General features: G+C 63.9%; 1 protein-coding gene across 1 annotated transcript; it reads left to right on the forward strand.

Annotated features, from left to right (window-relative positions):
* The first annotated feature begins 5,156 nt into the window (after nt 1-5,156).
* Nucleotides 5,157-9,094, forward strand: TPPP3 (tubulin polymerization promoting protein family member 3). Its single transcript, XM_063332231.1, has 4 exons — nt 5,157-5,293; nt 6,505-6,696; nt 7,795-7,948; nt 8,166-9,094. The coding sequence occupies exons 2-4, from the start codon at nt 6,509-6,511 to the stop codon at nt 8,352-8,354; spliced, it is 531 nt and encodes a 176-aa protein (XP_063188301.1). The 5' UTR covers nt 5,157-5,293; nt 6,505-6,508; the 3' UTR covers nt 8,355-9,094.
* The last annotated feature ends 2,723 nt before the right edge of the window (nt 9,095-11,817 follow it).

Genomic DNA, 11,817 nt, shown 5'->3' on the forward strand with positions numbered 1-11,817 from the left:
GCTCCATGGGGAGGAGGCCAGTCCGGCTGTGCGCCTTGCTGCTGGGAAGTTTTGGGGTGAGTGGAACCGGGTTTCCTGGTCTGTCGTGTATCCGGGGAAGAAAAGGTCTGATGTGTCCCAAGGTGGCAGGTTCTGGGCACAAGCTGGGAAGGAAGGAGATGTCCTACAGTTTGCTGGGACATGACCCTCTCCAGGAGCACGGGGCTCACCCTCAGGTTCACTGTTTAGTTGTCCTTCCCTTCCCAGGCTGTGCTCACCTGCCTGTTGTCCTCCTAAGCCCCTGATTCCCCTGACACGCACACAGACACCCATCTGAGAAGGGTCTCTGCCCACAGAGTCCCCGACAACCAGTGCAGAGCCCCATATGCTGCTGGGCTGTACTGGTTCTGTCCTGCCCTGCAGGCTGCCCTGCAAGGAGCGGGAGCCCGTGCCTTTTGTTGGATGTCCTGGATGTCCAGGATGCCCTGGGGACCCTGACTTGGGAGGCAGGGAAGACATCCTTCTGCTGTCTTCAGCTGAGACATGGAATATTTTTTTCCACTACATCAAGTGTTGGAAGAGGCAGAATAAATCCAGCCTGCAAAACGTACGATGCCGTGTCCATGCCTTGGGGCAGCTGGATGCTGAGGGAAGAGCCAGGCCCCAGCAGGACGGGCTCCTACCCCTGACGGCATTGGACTCCGATCTCCTGGACCTCTCTGGTGGCAGGCAGAATCGTGTGTGCAGCTTGGCATTTGATTTTGGCTGGGTTTTGTGTTTTCACCGCAACCGCGTTAACGAGGACCGTTGGAGGCGCATATTGGGAACCCAAGAGTGAAAATGGTGAGATGGAGATGGAGCTCCTGAGAGAACTGCTCTCTGCCCCAGATCGGTTCCCAGCAAGGATGAACCTTCACAAGGGCAGCAGACCGGCTCAGCTGAGCTGCTTCATGCCAGGAGGACGTTCTGCAGATGCCACTTGGTAGTACACACATGCCCTCGGGACCTTTGGGTGCTGCGTGTGGTACCCCACAAAGCTGTGGAAGTTTTCCATGGGAGGGAGCAGGATGGTCGTAGCAGGGGCAGGCACAGCCCGAGTTCACTCCTTCTGCACCTCAGTTCTGTCCTTTTGGGACCCTGATGCTAATACCCTGCGGGTTCAAGAGCCGAGGAGTCCCATTAGAGTACCGCTGCAGAGGCCAGCGTGTGGGCAGAGTGGTCCTGGCCACCACAGCAGAGGATGGCAGTGATCGCGAGCTACAGCCCGAGACCATCAGAGAGGTCAGTAAGACCTCAGAGACCATCAGTAAGGTGACAGGAGAACTCCTGATGCCTTCAGCTCCCCATCGCTGCAGAAACATTGAGGTCCGCCATCCCCAAGCACCTTCTCCAGCACTAAATAAAAAGGTTTTTTTACCAAGGCATGAGCTCTCCCACCGGCAGGAGGCAGCGCCCTGGACTGGCCGTTCCCACCACGAGCCGCTGCGGGTTTTTATCAGGAACAAGCAGTGCATCCACAGGATGGTGACAGCTTTACGAAGTCCTCTGAAACCATAAATCCCGGTCCCTGGCCACTCGCCAGCGGCTGTGCCAGGCCTCGCAGCGCGTTCCTGTCTCAGCCATGGCGTGGGCCGTGCGCCCTGCTTTTGCTTTCATCTTTGGGCGTGACTCAAGTTCCTTAATTTTCTCTTCGAAGTCGAGGGGACCCTCCTTTGGGAAAAGATTTTTTGGTGAGTCTGTTCCTGGGCTCTGCTTTCGAATGCGTCCTGAGAGCATCTCAAGGGGCTGCCCGGAATTGCAGGGGGGGAGAGGGAAGCTCCTGCCAGAGGAGAGGGCATTTTCCCCCTCCTCTCTGCCCTGCGCCCTGCATCGCACCCAGCACCTCAGCTCAAGCGGCCGATCTCCCTCGCATGCCGCTCGTCAGCCGCCGCTAAGCCCTGTTAATGCCCTTGTGGACGCGCTGTTGCTGGGGTGACCGTATACATATTGCGCAACCTCCGAAACACTTCCCTCTGTTTTGTAGCAACTCGAGCTAGAGAAGCAGCCTTCCCTCATAACCTCATCCCACCCCAGACGCGGCTGAGCCAGCGAACTCGTTCCTGAAACAAGATGACTCCGGGGAGCCTGCGCTGCCCGGCCCTGGGGGAGGCGAGAGGCAAAGAGGACGGAAGGTGAGCAAGGAGGGTGCTCCGGGGTTGGGCTCGTGCTTTTGTGCAAGCTCTGAGTTGCACCCTGGAGCAGTCACAGCACTCTAGGACTGGTGTGGTCCTAGAAGGGACAAGCCCGGCATCCAAAGCCATGCCATGGTGACACTGAGCTGTGAGCCTCGGTGTATCCCGGGTAAGCACTGGAGTTACGCAGCTCGTTGAGTTCCCTGGGGCAGGAGACAGCCTGGGAACATCCTGACCTTTATTGGAAATCACAAGAAGGGAAAGGTCCCCGGGGGGAGCTGAGCACTAAGCAGTGTCCACGCTCCTCCACCACATCACAGGACCTGTGCAACCTCAGCCTCAGCTCCTGCCCGAGCCATGGGCTCCAGACCAAGTCACGGCCTCCTCCCGGGCTTCCTTTTCCGGGCTGCATGAGGAACAGCAGGAGCCGGCCAAGGACGGTGCTCCATCCCAACAGGGCTGTCATGGTGACAACAAATGCACAACAAACCCCAGCCCTTAGGAACCGAAACCTGACCTGCTCAACCCGACCCCGTGGGGCAACTGGCCAGCCCTGGCTCAGTGCCCACCGCTCGCCCGCCCGCCGCTCCCCCTGTGCCGCTTCTTGGCTCTTTGGGCTCTGCAGCTCCCGGGATGGGCTGGAGCTCCGGCAGAAGAGCTGCCGACGTGCCCAGCTCCAGCTCCTGACTGCTGCCAGCTCGGTGAATCTGGGCTCTCTCTTGTGCTGCCAAGCCCTGCCGGAGCTGCTGCGGGCTGGATGCTCCAGCCGGCATTACCCGGGCTCCTCTCGGAGCTGTTGGCTGGAAGCAGAGCCAAAGACACCTGCTTCGGTGGGGAGCTGCAGGGCAAGCTAGAGATGAGGCTCTACCTTCAGCAAGGCTTCACCGCCCTCCTCGATATGGCAGCCCCAATGATTGCCCTCTCCTTCAAGCCGAGAGCAGGCAAATGGATCTTCTCTGCTTTCTGTGGGGTGGGACAACAGCCTTCTTGTCCCCGGCCTGTGTGGAGGCTGGTTTAAATTCCCACTGTAACCTACTTTGGAACCTGCTTTTATATCCTATGAAGAGCTGGAAGCTGAGTCCTCCTGGTGCCACCTCCTCCGTGCAGCGCCCAGGCTCTCTGGCCGTGGCTGAGCTCTACCAGGACAAGCCAGATGGAGGAGAAACGCTCATTGGTGAGGTCTGCCCAGACTCTGGCATCAGGCTGGCCCAGCCCTACTAGATGAGCCTCCACACCTGTCCTGCCTACCCTTGACTGTCCCCTTCGGGATGTCCTTGCCACCAGGCAGCCATGGGTTGCCACCCTGCCTCTGGCTGGGCTGGGAAACAGCAGCTCCTGCCAATGGAGGGGTCATAAGGCTGGTTGGGGGACACAAAAAAGTGGAGTCCTTCATGTGGCTGTGACCATCTGGGGCCACCCAAAGTGGCCAGGTGCTGTGGCATGTCCTCTGACACCAGCCCTGGCACTCACCTCCGAGGCGGGAGGTAAAGGTGGGGATCCCAAATCACGGACTCGCAGAGTTGGCTGGTGGTCACCTCTGGAAGTCCACGGACCCTGCTCCAAGCCAGGATCGGTATGAGCGGGCTGCTCAGGGCTTTGTCCAGTCAAGAGTTGGCAGCAAGATCCCAGCAGAGGACATGTGCCCCTCAGCCGAGAAGGTGAGATTGTCACGGGGGCCATACCCCAAAGCAAAGGGCTCTGGGTGCAAGAGCAGGCCGGTTTCCCCTGGGGCAGCTCGGCCACGGGGACACCTGTGTTTGTCCTTGCCCTGCAGAGGAACCAGGGCAGACAGAGACTGCAGGGTGCCAAAGGTGTTGCTTGAGCTTCTGCCCACTTCCCCAAGCTGATGATTTACCTGCAGGACCCCGCGTGGCAGCAGCGAACCACAGGCTGCGTCCCCTCGGTGTGAAGAACTGGTGATGCTGGGGCTGGCCGGGCAGGAGGACAGGGAGTGCCAGGGGAGCGCCGAGGCTGGAGCAGGCGCTGGGCAAACAGCCGAGGTGGGGCCATGAGTAAGTGATGTGGGTTGCGTCGGGACTCCATGGCAACCACAATATTTGGGCATTGCTTCAGCCCGCAGCACCCACCGAGAGCCCCATGTGTGGTTGGGCTCTGGGTGAGGGAAGGCAGCTGCCACGATGGGCAGCTTCCAGGGTGTCCCACCGAGCTGTGCAGAGGGGACTGGCTCTCGCTGTGGTGCCCATTACGCCAGGACGGTCACCGTTCATCCCCACAGCCTGGGCAGTGATCTTTGGTCCATGGTGTCCCCCACCAAGAAGGGACGGTTCCTCTGTTGAGGGTTATGCTGGCCACGTGGGGCAGGGGACAGGGCTGCAGGGCAGAGCACAGCGGGGCTGGCGGTGGCAGGGTGGTGGAAGAGCCTCATGGGGTGATGGAGGAGCCTTATGGGGTGGAGGAAAGACCTTGTAGGGTGATGGTGGGGCCTCGTGGGGTGATGGAGGGACCTTGTGTGTTGCTGGTAGGGCCCCGTGGGCTCATGGAGGAGCTTCCTGAGGTGGTGGAGGGGCTTCCTGGGGTGACGGAGGGACCCTGGGGGGAGATGGAGGGACCCTGTGGGGTGCCAGCAGGGCCTCATGCGCTGGTGGGAGGGTCTTCGTGGGGTGACGGAGGGGCTTCGTGGGGTGGTGGAGGGGCTTCCTGGCGTGATGGAGGGGCTTCCTGGTGTGGAGGAAAAACCTTGTGGCTTGATGGTGGGGCCTTGTGGGTTGCCGGTACGGCCTCATGGGGTGATGGAGGGGCTTTGTGGGGTGATGGAGGGGTTTCGTGGGGTGGTGGAGAGGAGGTTTCCTGGGCTGGTGGAGGGGCTTTGTGGGGTGGTGGAGTGGCTTTGGGGGTGATGGCGGGGCTTCCTGGGGTGATGGTGGGGATTCCTGGGGTGATGGAGGGGCTTCCTGGGGTGGCAGAGGGCGTCCCGGAGCCGTCCATGCCGGCTGCCCGGGCTCCGTCTCGGCGCCCCGGACGCTCGCCGGCCGTGGGGCGGCCCGGGGAGGGGTGGGGGGGGCGGGAGGGGGCGGCCCGGAGCCCCGTGCGGGCGCGGCCGGCGGCCCCTCCCGTCGCCATGGCGGCGCCTTAAACAGGCGGCGGCGGCCGCCCCCCCCCGCCTCAGAGCGCGGCGCCGGGAGGTGAGTGACCGACCCGAGCGCGGCCGCGGCCGAGCCGGGACCCCCCCGCCCCCCCCCCCCCCCCGGCCCGGGGCGCGGCGGCAGCGGGACCCCCCGGACCCCCGACTCCCGGCTCCGGCCGCCGCCCGTCCCAGGGCCGGTGCAAGAGGGCGGGGAGTGGCGGGGGGGGGACGGACGGACACCGAGGGGCTGCCGCTGCCCCGGCACCCCCCAGCCACCGGCGGCGTCCCCCGGGCGGGCTCCGTGCGGGGTGTTCCGGGGGCGCCCCGGGGGAGCCCGGGGACGGGCGGGGACCGGCGGGGACCAGCGGCTTCCCCGCCCGCCGCTCCTCCTTAGCAACGGTCGCCAGGCAACGCCGCTCCTTCCTAGCGACGGTTGCCAGGCGACGCGAGAGCCGGCGGCGCAGCATCCCAGCCCGCTGCTCCTCCGTGCCCGCTCTCCGACTGTCGCCAAGGTGCCGGGGGGGACATATCCTGACCCCCCCGCCCACCCCCACCGGCCTGAACACCGGGCGAGGTTCCTGCTGTGCACCCCGGGGTGCCGGGGACCGCACCCGGGTACCGCTGGGCCCTGTCCTGGCTGAGATGCTGCGGGCGCTCAGCGCGTGGCGAGGGATGCTGAGGCGGCAGGGCGAGGCTGGCCGGGCGACGGCAGGCAGGGAGCCGGGACGCGGCAGCGGCCACAGGGAGTGCAGAGGCCTCTCCGCCACTTGGCATCCGCTGGCGGCCGGGCACCACCATGTTTGGCCCAGCTCCACGCAGGGGGGACGCCGGGCGCTGGCAGAGCCGGCGGGCAGGGGAGAGGTGGGGCCGGAGGCAGGCAGCGGTGCCGTTTCTCATCATCGGCGAGCAGGAGGAAGGCGGCCGCATTGCGTCATTCCCGGAGAGTGCTCCCGCGGGGACGGGGGCCGATGCGCTCACTCCTCGCCAGCCCCCGGAGCCGGCAGCCTCGCGGCTGACAGCTCTCCATCCGGAGCCTCCATCCCCCAAGACACCTCTTGGCTGTTGGCCTCGGGGCTTGTCCGAGGGTGCCGCCAGCCCTCACCCAAAGCGTGCGGGCTCTGCCAACGCCCCGCTCCTGCCGCAGCCCCCCAGCCCTCGCCAGCCCTCCTCCTGCCCTCGCGGGACCTGAGAGCAGAGCGGCTGGGCTCTGACGGTGCTGCCAGCCAGAGCCTGGGCAGCAACGGGCCCCACTGTCCCCCTATCCCGCAGCCCCATGGCTGGGAGCGCTGAGATGGCATCCCTAGAAGAGAGCTTCCGCAAATTCGCCATCTACGGCGACACCAAGGCGACGGGGCAAGAAATGAATGGGAAGAACTGGGCCAAGCTGTGCAAAGACTGCAAAGTCACTGACGGCAAAAGCGTCACCAGCACCGATGTGGACATTGTCTTCTCCAAGGTGAAGTAAGTGACTCGGCTTTTTTGGGGGGCCTCCACAGCTGTTCAGAGGTTGGGGATGCCCCTGCGGTGTGGGCAGGGTGGCGGTGGCCTGGGTACGGCGGTCCCCGGGGAGGTGTGGTAGCCCGGCTGCACACCCAGGCCATCCATCATGGAGCAGCGGGTGCTGCCCTGCGGCATCCTGCCTTCAGGGATTTTTTTTGTGGCTGCTTTTGCAAGACCTGATAACAAATTACTCTAAATTTGTGGGGGCGGGAGGGTCCGATTTTGGTGCAGAGGCCGTGCCCCAGCTCCCAGGCGTCGAGGTGGGCCTGGCTGGTTCTGGCAGGCTCCCATCTAGCAAGAAGGTGCCACAGGGAGCAGAGGAGGGTGCTCGGGGGTGTCCTGTGTGACGTGGCCCAGCCCATCCCTGGGCCTGGCCAGCCCGCACCTGAGCATGGCAAGGACTCTGGTCTTTGCTCCTCAGAGGTCACCTGGGGCTGCTTTCGGTGTCCCCAAAGACAGGCTGACACCTGCTTGCTCCTCATCAGGGTGCAGGAGCAAGGATGGGTGGGGAGCCTGCTCCCTCTGCGCCCTCTGTCCCGGCATCGCCTTGTGCCCTGGGGGGGGGGCCAGGAGGGTCTGAGCACCAGGAGGCTTTTGGCGTGTCGGAGGGTGGGTCGCTGTGCTGCCTGGGAGACGAGGACCAGGCGCTCATGGGAGTGATGCTCTGTGCACGTCCTTCCGAATTTGACCAGAGAAAGATGGGTGCCTGCCACGGGACGGAGTGCTGGGCATCCCCAGGCAGGCTGGGAGCAGTGGGAATGGCTGCGTGTCCCCTCCAGCGCCCAAGTCCCAGGGCGCTTCCATGCAGGGGTAGAGGTTTTTAGCATCGAGGACTTTTAACATCATGTGGCTGAAAAGCTCCCGGAGCTCAGCACCAGCTGTGCCCAGCCTGACCCATTCTGCCGGCATCCCCCTGGCCGTAGCTGCATTTCGGAGGTGGGCGAGGGGCCCGAGGCTGGTGGAGGACGAAGCCGGCGTCTCCCTGATGCTGCCCATCCATCCTGCTTGGAGGCGCAACCTGAGGATGTGCTTGCGGCAGCCCGGATTTTGTGCTTGCAGAGGGAAGACAGCCCGGGTCATCAACTACGAGGAGTTCAAGAAGGCGCTGGAGGAACTGGCCCCCAAGAGATTTAAGGACAAGAGCAAAGAGGAGGCGTACGAAGCCATCTGCCAGCTGGTGGCGGGGAAGGAGCCCATTAACGTGGGCGTCACGGTGAGCGAAGAGCCCCTCGGCCGCTGGGAGAAGGAGGGACGGTCGGAAGGGGAGGACAGAGCTTCCCAGGGGACCCCATGGCCCTGGGTGTGCTGGGGACTGCACAGGTCCTGGGGGCACAGCAGGGTCCTCAGTGGGTGTCAGGAGCTTGCGTGGTGCGAGGGAGGGAGGGGGTAGGGCATGTTCTTGACTCCCTTTGCCTGTCCCCCCTGCGCAGAAAGCCAAGACGGTGGGGGCCGTGGAGAGGCTGACGGACACCTCCAAGTACACGGGGTCCCACAAGGAGCGCTTCGACGAGAGCGGCAAGGGCAAGGGCAAGAGCGGGCGGGAGAACATCGTGGACACCAGCGGCTACGTCAGTGCCTACAAGAACGCGGGCACCTACGACGCCAAAGTGAAAAAGTAGGGAGGGGTGCCCGTGGCGCCCACCGCCCCGGTGCCTGCGCGTCGGCCGTGGGGCCGGCGCTCACGTCAGCCCTGGGACATGCCCGCGTGACGTGGGGCCCGGGAGGCTGCGCTGGGGCCAGCCCCAGGCTGGCGGGGGGTCGCCCGCCCAGCGCTGATGTGATCGGGAAGTCGCCGGGCCGCGTGCTTTGCCCCAGCGCTACGTCTGTGTCCCCCCACCCCCCTGCTGTGACCCCGCCCCAGCCCCTCCTGTCCCCCCCCAGCCCCCCGCCGCCAGCAGCACCCGCCGTACTAACCGCACTGCTCCTCAGGGCTCCCCTGCCCCGCTGGCACCCCAACCTTCCCTACCTCAGCCCCGGCTTTCGGGGCACCCCCCCGCCAGTCCCACCGGGGACGGCAGCCCGTGTTCCCTGCAGACCTCCCGGGGACCTGCCTCGACCCTGCACCAGTTACACCACAGCCACCTCCTTCCTTCCCCACTGGTGCCCTCGCCACGGGGCTGCCCGGCTTCGCCGCAGGAAGCTCCGACCCTGCGGTGCCGTTAGCGCCGGTGCCGCCGGGATGCTCCCAGCCCAGCTCCGGGACACATCCCGGGAGAGCTTGGTATTGCCTGGCCGTTGGCAAAGGTCTCCGACCCAAACCCCCCCCGTGGCCTCCCGCCGCCTTCGTGAAGCCCAAACCAAAGGACGCTGCAGACCCGCGCTGTAACCCGGATCTGCAATAAAACTCCCTCCGCACTGACGCCCCGGCTCTGGTTGTGTTCAGCGGGATTGAGCAGCGAGAGCCCCTTGGCCCGCTGGCCCAGCCGGGCGGTGGGAGACCGGGTTGACCGTGCCGCCCCAGGGACCTGTGCCGTGGGCTCGGCGCTGGCTGCCGGTGGTTTTGGCAGCTCCTGGCTGGCCCCGAGTTGCCTCAGCAACCGCAGGCACACAAACACGAGCGCCTGGCTCCCGCTCCCGCTCTGTTTGCAACCAAACACACGAGCTCCTGGTAACGATCCCTGGGAACAGGCCGGGGCGGCGGGACAGGATGGCGGCTCCGGGATGGGGGTGACGGCTGCTGCGGGCACTGGGACGCACAAGGCGGGGTGCGGGGGCTGCCACCCCCACCCCAGACACGGGCAGAGCCTGCTGCGGCGGAGGCTGGGTGGCAGTGCCAGGCTTTCCAGCCAGATGCCCACCTCCGTGGTCGTCTGTTGGGAGCTGGGCTCCCTAAATAAGCCGCAGGGGTTATTTGGCAGGCGCCTCAGCCGCGGCGCCGGCACTGCCCACGCCAGGAGTGATGTGCCGGGGGCACGCGTGTGGGCTCGCTCCCTGCTGATGCGCAGCCCTGCACCTTCTGCATCCTCGCCACCTGCTTTGTAAAACGCAGGAGAAGGAAGAGGTCATCTTCTCCTGGGCTGGTTTCAGCCCCACCTTTAGTGAGGGTCCACCAGTAAGCGTCTACCAGTGGGAAGCAGGGGGTGAGGGCTTGGGGGGCAAAGGGGGGGCTGGCGTTAGCCCTCCGCTGGGCAGGTCAGGGTGAGCTGGTGGCTGGCTGTGCCTCTGAATGCTCTTCCTGAGATCAAATGTTCCTCCTGTCAAAAAGTCGCTGCCGGGGAGGGGGCTTTAACCCTTCGCCGACTCCGCTGCCCAGCTGCAAAAATGAGGTGCGGAATTCCCAGGGCCGGGGTGCCCTGCAGCGCCCCGTGGTCCATGGGGGTGCCATCCGCAGCCCTGCCCTGGTGCGTGCTTGGGGGCTTTGCCAAGGAAGAAGGTTTTGTGGAGAGGTGGGCAGGCCAGGCCCCGGGGGACGCATCCCCTGCCAGTACGTGGCTCTGGTCAGGACCTGGTGGTGGAGCAAAGCGGGGCGCCCGTGTCGGGGCAGCTCTGGAGGGGAGTTGTGGGTGCTGACGTGCTTTCGATCCCAGGAAATGAAGGCTGGGAAGGGGATTTCTGCCTGGTTTTAAGCTTGCACGTGGTGAGAGCAGCAGCTCCGGGGGCCTCAGCATCTCAGCTGCCCACCTAGCAGCTGCTGGACATCTATGGTTTGTGAGCCTGCAGGGAGGGCGGATGGGTCCTCCCTTGGAGTTACCTCCCTAAGTTCATCCAGAAGCACGTGGAGCTGAGCTGCTGCTGCTCAGGTGATGGAGCAGCCGTCAGGGCAGGTGCGGCAGGACCTCTGGCTGGACAGCCAACTCGGCCAAGCCTTGCCATCAGTGGGTTACATCCTTCTCTGTATCCTGAACAGAAGCAGCTTCTCTGCAGACTGCGAACCCACGGTGGAGGTCAGGGGGTGGCCACCACTGCCAAACCACCCAGCCTAAAGGTGCTCCTTACCCGCTCCAGCTCCTCTTCAAGTTCTCTACCGCTCGCTCCACAGCTTACACGGGAATTTCCCCTCGGACCTTCTCCTTGTTCCCAGGCAGCTCCAGCGTATGCTGTTCCCTGCATGGGGACAGGGCTGGGTGGAGAGGGTAGCAATGGCCGCACCACTCTGGCCGGGCTGGTTGGCATCATCTAGTCTGGTATCTCAGTCCTACCAAACCATCCCCAGGAGAATTCGGGCACGTGAAGACCCAACCGGGTCTAACGGTTCCAAAGTGCCTAAGATCAATCTGAACAGAAGTCACTTCTCCTGAAGTGGTGGGAACAGCTTTCTGGGAACAACGAGACGTTGGTTTGGGTCTTCACCAAAACCGGAAAACTTTCTAATTAGCAGTGTAGTGATCTCCTGGGCGGCTGCGGGCTCCCTGTGTGTGTGCGAGGCTCCCCCCGTCCATCCTTGCAGAAGGGTGCGAAGGCCCTTTAGAAAAAACACATGGGGAAACCGCAGCTGTGATCTCTGTTATGGACACATCACGCAACCCCGTGCATGGTCAAAGCCCAGTGGAGACACGGCTTCACGGGGAGGTCAGTGCAAGGAACGTGGCCTTTAAATATCAGCCTTCAGGACTAATGTGGACAGGGAAGCGGAGGTCCCCAGGACGGTTGGCACCGGAGCACAGGATGGACTAGAAGAAGCCAAGTTGGGGCGCTCAGCCCTCAAGAAGACTATAACCTGAAGGAACTCCCACGGGACAAGCAGCTCCGGCCATTTTCCCAGTGAAGCCTGAAGCGGTGCCACAGGCTGCTGAGACAGCAGAGACCTCCAAATATTAGTTGCAAAGCCGCTTTCTGTGATGAAAAGTGACACAGCCCAAACAAAAGGGCTCGCGGCCGTCTCCCCGGCGCTAATGGCTGTGCTCTGGCCAAGCGTTTGCTCTGAGGTTGGCTCCACACCAGGTCAAGAAAGACATTTTGCAGCAGAGGAGCCGGCGGGCGGATGGTGTCTCAGCCAGTATTTATGTTGTTTGCATTCATCCAGGCCCTGGACACGAAGCTTTTTTTTACTCCTTTCCATTTGTTTCATCCCGTTGGCCGCTCTCCGGCCCGGCTCCTGCAGCGGAGGAGCACTCCAGACCTCACACCCAACCCTGCCACCGC

This window comes from Chroicocephalus ridibundus, chromosome 4 (genome assembly GCF_963924245.1).
Source record: "Chroicocephalus ridibundus chromosome 4, bChrRid1.1, whole genome shotgun sequence".
In the NCBI taxonomy this organism is placed as follows: domain Eukaryota; kingdom Metazoa; phylum Chordata; class Aves; order Charadriiformes; family Laridae; genus Chroicocephalus; species Chroicocephalus ridibundus.